This window comes from Chelonia mydas, chromosome 24, assembly GCF_015237465.2.
Source record: "Chelonia mydas isolate rCheMyd1 chromosome 24, rCheMyd1.pri.v2, whole genome shotgun sequence".
Lineage (NCBI taxonomy): Eukaryota > Metazoa > Chordata > Testudines > Cheloniidae > Chelonia > Chelonia mydas.
In genome coordinates, this window is record NC_051264.2 from 15,165,316 (window position 1) to 15,171,620 (window position 6,305).

General features: G+C 59.0%; 1 protein-coding gene across 1 annotated transcript in view; it reads left to right on the forward strand.

Moving 5' to 3' along the window:
* The window catches only part of LOC102929573, a 29,343-nt gene extending 23,630 nt beyond the window's left edge, over nucleotides 1–5,713 (forward strand). Inside the window, exons 8-11 of the mRNA XM_043535595.1 lie at nucleotides 3,081–3,243; nucleotides 4,078–4,331; nucleotides 4,703–4,839; nucleotides 5,561–5,713. Coding sequence (XP_043391530.1) covers nucleotides 3,081–3,243; nucleotides 4,078–4,331; nucleotides 4,703–4,839; nucleotides 5,561–5,713 — 707 coding nt within the window. The remainder of the gene's footprint in view (nucleotides 1–3,080; nucleotides 3,244–4,077; nucleotides 4,332–4,702; nucleotides 4,840–5,560) is intronic.
* Nucleotides 5,714–6,305: the final 592 nt, after the last annotated feature.

Consider the following 6,305-nt stretch of genomic DNA (forward strand, 5'->3'; position numbering starts at 1 on the left):
AAGCCTTTTAGCATTGAAAATGGATGGGTTTTAACACTTTCTCGTTTTAAAAGTTTCTGAATTTTTTTTTAATGTGGTTTTGAAATTGTTGCTTAATTAATAGACACCCAAAAAGTCAATTTTGAAAATTGTTTATCGTGGAACCAGAAGTCAAGAAATGCTTCAGAATGAAAAAAATAAGTTGGTTTTAAATTTCAGTTAAAAATTGTCAGGGAACGTTTCAAATGAGGCAAACCGGTTCCAGTTTGAAAAAACCATCTGCATGAAAACCTGTTTACAAATTTTCAAAAGTTACCCAATGTCTTGCATCCCCCCTCCCCCAAAAAATATTTAAAATGTCCCACAAATTCTTGAAAATTCCCCCCCAAAATTTGCAAAATTTCCCCCAATTCTTGACATTTTCTCCAAACATTTTGAAAATGTCACCTAAATTCTTGACCTTTCCACCAAACGGTTTGCAATTTCCCCAAAGTTCCTGATTTTCCCCCTTTTTAAATGTTTTGTGTGGTTTCTTGAAATTTTCTGCAAAATCCTTGAAATTTTCCCCCAAATATTTGAATTTTTCCCAATATTTGAAATTTTCCTACGAAGTTGCAAAACGTTCTCTAAAAAATCTTGAAATTTTCCCCACATGTTTGATATATTTGGGGATGGAGGGGTGGGTGGATGGATGTGTTTGGGGATGGAGGGGATGGATGGGTGGATGGACAGACGTGTTTGGGGATGGGGGGTGGTGGACGGACGTGTTTGGGGATGGGGGGTGGATGGATGTGTTTGGGGATGGGGGGGTGAGTGGATGGATGTGTTTGGGGACGGAGGGGATGGATGGGTGGATGGACAGACGTGTTTGGGGACGGAGGGGTGGGTGGATGGACATGTTTGGGGATGGAGGGGATGGGGGTGGATGGATGGATGTGTTTGGGGATGGGGGGTGGACGGACATGTTTGGGGATGGAGGGGTGAGTGGACGGACGTGTTTGGGGACGGATTGGTGGATGGACGCGTTTGGAGATGAGGGGTGGGTGGATGGACGCGTTTGGGTATGGAGGGGTGGGTGGATGAACGGACGTGTTTGGGGATGGGAGTGGGTGAACAGATGTTTGGGGATGGAGGGGTGGGTGGATGGACATGTTTGGGGATGGAGGGGATGGTGGGTGGGTGGATGGATGTGTTTGGGGATGGAGGGGTGGAGGGACGGACGTGTTTGGGGATGGAGGGGAGGATGGACGCGTTTGGGGATGAGGGGTGGGTGGACAGACAAGTTTGGGGATGGAGAGGATGGACGGACGTGTTTGGGTTTGGGGGGTGGATGGACGGACGTGTTTGGGGATGAGGGGTGGATGGACGGACATGTTTGGGGATGGGGGGTGGATGGACGGACGTGTTTGGGGATGAGGGGTGGATGGACGGACATGTTTGGGGATGGAGGGGTGGATGGACGGACGTGTTTGGGGATGGAGAGGATGGACGGACATGTTTGGGGATGGGGGGTGGATGGACGGACGTGTTTGGGGATGAGGGGTGGATTGACGGACATGTTTGGGGATGGAGGGGTGGATGGACGGACGTGTTTGGGGATGAAGTGGCATCAAACCCAGAGCAGGTGGTGGGTGTCAGTGGGCGGAGCCCGTGTTGTGGGGGCAGGCTAAGTTATCTGTTAATTTTCCCTTTCCCTTCTCTCCCCCACCCCCCGTCCCAAGCCAGCAGCCGCTCGCCCTGTGCATCACCACACCTGAGCCCCATGGAGCTGATGGCTCTCGCGCTGCTGCTGGTGACTGCAGGTGAGGGGGGTATATAAGAGAGGGGGGCTGTGGGAGGGGAAGAGGGTGTGTAGGGAGGAGGGGGTTGTGTGCACATGGGGGGCTGTGTGTGCAGACAGGGACGGGGGGGCCATATGGGGGAAATGGGATTTTGGGGGGTGCATGTGTGCAGGGAAGGATTGTGTATTTGGAGGGGGAAGGGGAGGTGTGGGGGGCAGGGATGGGGGTTGCGGGAGGATGGGGAGGGGTGGGGGGATGGGGGTGGGGGGCAGAGAGAGGGATGTGGGGGGATGAGAAGTGTGGGAAGAAGGAGAGGGTCATTGGGGGAGGGATGGGGGCAGGGCAGGGTTGTTGGGGATGGGGGTGAGGGCAGGAGGGGGTTGGGGAAGGGGAGGGGTTGGGTCAGGGAGGGAGTTGTGGGGGGATGGGAGTGGGGGGCAGGGAGGGGATTGGGGGTAAGGGGAGGTGTGGGGGCAGGGAGGGAGTGGTGTGGGAGGGTTGTGCACAGCTGCAATTTCTGAGGGGGTCTGGCCATGACCTTTGCCCGCAGTGGGGTGGGGAGGCGTTGGCAGTGGGGACTGAAAGGGCCTGACGCATCTTAATGCATGAGCCACTTAGGCCTTGACTAGAGTATGGGGATGGATAGATAGCGGGGGTGTGGGGGGATGAATAGATAGATAGAGGGGGTGTGGGGGGATAGATAGATAGATAGAGAGGGTGTGGGGGGATGGATGGATAGATAGATAGAGGGGGGATGGATAGTAGTGATGTGGTGGGGCTGGATAGATGAATATTGGTGGTGTGGGGATGGCTAGTGGTCTGTGTAGGGGACGGATAGACAGATAGAGGGGGCGTCATAGATGCTGGAATTGGGGTTTTAGAGGTGGTGCTGCACCCCCTGGCTTGAAGTGGTTTCCATCATATACAGGGTTTACATTTTGTTCCAATGGCTCTCCGCACTCCCCACTATAGAAATTGTTCCAGCATTCCTGGGGGGTGTTGGGATGGATAGATAAAGCGGGGTGGGGGGATGGCTAGATAGATAGTGAGGAGGGGATTGTGGGGCTGGATCGATAGTGGGCTGTTTGGGGATTGATGGATAGATAGATCAATCAGTGGATCCTCTCCCATGACTCCAGCAGCTGGGGATTTAAGACCCAGACAAAACACGGTGCTCCTTGCCCTAAAATCACTGGAACTGGCCCCACGACCCATTGCAGCAGCTCTGCCTGTGACCCCAGCGCCCGCCTGGTGACCCTACCCCAATCTCACCCCCATCCCACCCCGGACCCCTCATGCTGACGTGGGGTTTGTCGACAGGTGCTGCAGTGTCTGCCCAGGACGACGGGGGCCGGATCATCGGTGGGTTCACGTGTACCCCCTACTCCCAGCCCTGGCAGGCCTACGTCTACGGCCCGCTGCAGTGCGGGGGCATCCTGGTCGACAGGAGCTGGGTGCTCTCTGCCGCCCATTGCTACAGACCGTAAGTGTGTGTGCGTGTGTGTCCCGGCCGCCCCCTGCTGGAGGGGCTGAGCCCTGGTCTGTGTGTGTGTGTGTGTGTGTGTGCCCCCCTGCCGCCCCCTGCTGGAGGGGCTCGGCCCTGCACTGTGTGGTGTGTGTAGGTTTGTGTGTCCCTGCCGCCCCTTGCTGGAGGGGCTGAGCCCTGCTCTGTGTGTGTGTCTCTGTGTGTGTCCCTGCCGCCCCCTGCTGGAGGGGCTGAGCCCTGGTCTGTGTGTGTCCCTGCCGCCCCCTGCTGGAGGGGCTGAGCCCTGCTCTGTGTGTGTGTCTCTGTGTGTGTCCCTGCCGCCCCCTGCTGGAGGGGCTGAGCCCTGGTCTGTGTGTGTCCCTGCCGCCCCTTGCTGGAGGGGATGGGCCCTGCTCTGTGTGTGTGTCTCTGTGTGTGTCCCTGCCGCCCCCTGCTGGAGGGGCTGAGCCCTGGTCTGTGTGTGTCCCTGCCGCCCCCTGCTGGAGGGGCTGAGCCCTGCTCTGTGTGTGTGTCTCTGTGTGTGTCCCTGCCGCCCCCTGCTGGAGGGGCTGAGCCCTGGTCTGTGTGTGTCCCTGCCGCCCCTTGCTGGAGGGGATGGGCCCTGCTCTGTGTGTGTGTCTCTGTGTGTGTTCCTGCCGCCCCTGCTGGAGGGGCTCGGCCCTGCACTGCGTGGTGTTCGTAGGTTTGTGTGTCCCTGCCGCCCCCTGTTGGAGGGGCTGGGGCCTGCTCTGTCCAATTTCTCCCCCATTCCCAGGAGGGCGGCAGTGGCGGGGGTGGGTGGCCCGTGGGGCCAAGCCTCTGACACGGCTCCCTCTTGTCCCTGGCGGCTAGCGGCCTGCGGGTGCGGCTCGGGGAGCAGAACCTGGCGGTGCAGGAGGGGCCGGAGCAGGACCGAGTCGTGGCTAGCGCCATCCTGCATCCCAACTACAACCGCTTCACCCTGGACAGCGACCTCATGCTGCTCAAGCTGGCGCGACCGGTCAACGTCGGCCGGACCGTCCGCCCTGTCACGTTGCCCTCGGCCTGTGCGACCACCGGGACCACCTGCCTTGTCTCAGGCTGGGGCACTGTCACCAGCCCCCAAGGTAAGGCCGGGGAGGAACCGGGAACATCAGTCGGGAATGACTCCCGGGGCCTGAGTCAACCCAGTGTCAATCAGGAGTGAGTCCCTATATGTCCTTGGGGCTGACACCAGGGTGATTCAATAAGGAGTGACCTGTGCAGGTCTCTGGGGCTGATTTGAGCCAATGTCACTCAGGCGTGACTCCCTGGGGCTGATTCAACCCGGTGTTAATCAGGAGTGACTCCCTACATGTCCCTGGGGCTGATACCAGGAGCGACTCCCTGTGGGGTCTTGGGGCTGATTCATTCCAGGGTCATTCAGGAGTGACTCCCTGGCACTGATTCAATCCGGTGTCACTCAGGAGTGACCCCATTGTCTCGGTATTTTCCCCAGCCACGTTCCCCAACCTCCTGCAGTGCGGATACGTCCAGATCGTCTCAGCCCAGAGCTGTCGGGCTTCCTACCCCGGCCGGGTCACCAACAACATGGTGTGCGCAGGAGGCATGGGTGGGGGCATCGACTCCTGCCAGGTGAGCCACAAACCACAGGGGTGGGGGGCTCAGCCCACTCCCCTGGGTCTCTGCCATGACCCTGGGAAGGGAAGTCTCGGGGTGGGAGTGGGGATCTGGAAGGGGCTGGGGGATAGTTGGGGGGAGGGACGGGCACTGCCCCATGGGGGTGGAGGGGAGTGTGGACTCTCCCCCCCACACATGAAGTGGGGTGGAAGGGGGGCACATAGGCAGCGCCTGTTGGGGGAAGGTCTGGCTCTACCCAAAAGAGGGGGCAGGGGGCACACACTGGGGGAGAGGTGGCCTGCCCCACAGTGTGGGGGCAGAGGCGGCCCAGATTCAGAGCCATGGTTTGCCACTTGTCATGGCAAAAGCAGGATGGGGGTGGGGACCCAGTGGGGAGGAGCTGGGGGGTCTGGGTTTTCAGAGGGGATTGGAGCCCCATAGATCACGCTAGCTCCCCTTACGGCAGGGGACCATGGACTGGGTCTACAGGTGCCCCTCAGTCCCGACCCGCAGCCCCCGCTAGCCCTGCCCTGGGCTCCTCCCACCTCCAGCTCTGCCAGCAGGCCTCACTCCCAACCCACAGCCCCCTCCTAGCCCAGCCCTGGGCTCCCCCCAGTCCTCCCAGCTCTGCCGGTGCCCCTCAAGCCTGACCCACAACCCCCTGCTAGCCCGGTCCTCGGCTCCCCCAGCCCAGTCGAGGGGAGTCGTTATGATGCAAGGTGTTGTCTCTCCACAGGGTGACTCCGGAGGTCCCCTGCTGTGCACTGGGCAACTCCAAGGCATCGTGTCCTGGGGGCTGCAAACCTGCGCCCAGCCCAACAGGCCCGGCGTCTACACCAAAGTCTGCAACTATGTCGGATGGATCCGCAGAACCATCCAGCTGAACTGAGGACGGTGCCGGGGGGCAGAACCCATAATAAAGCCTGAGGAGCAGGGTCTGTGTCTTGGTGTCTCAGCTCCTGGGCCCCTGGGAGTGGTTGGACCCAGGTTCCACCAAGCAGAACCTGGCCAACAGCTCCTGTTTCTTCCCACCCCTGAACCAGGTGCGTTAGGCACTGGTTGGGGCCCAAGGGCAGGCGCTAAAACACTGACATGGCAGGGAAATTTCTCTCCCTTGGGTCTACAAGCAGCTGGTGTCCCTCACTACTGACCCTCAGCCCCCTGCTTTCCCAGCCCCGGAATCCCCCCCAGCTCTGCCGGTGCCCCTCAATCCCAACCCCCTGCTATCCCAGCCCTGGAATCCCCCCAGCTGTGCCAGTACCCCTCAATCCCAACATGCGGCCCCCTGCTACGTCAGCTGTTATATGGGTAAACACCTTCCAGGTTTGCAGGAACTATAGCTAGTGGGAAAATTATCCCTCCAAAGCTTTTTTTCAACTAAGACTTTTCTAGCTAAGTCCTTACCAGGCTCCCATCCCCATGGTGTCTGGGCACCTCAACCTCTTCAATGCATTTAACCTCACGCCGATCCTAGCTAGCTC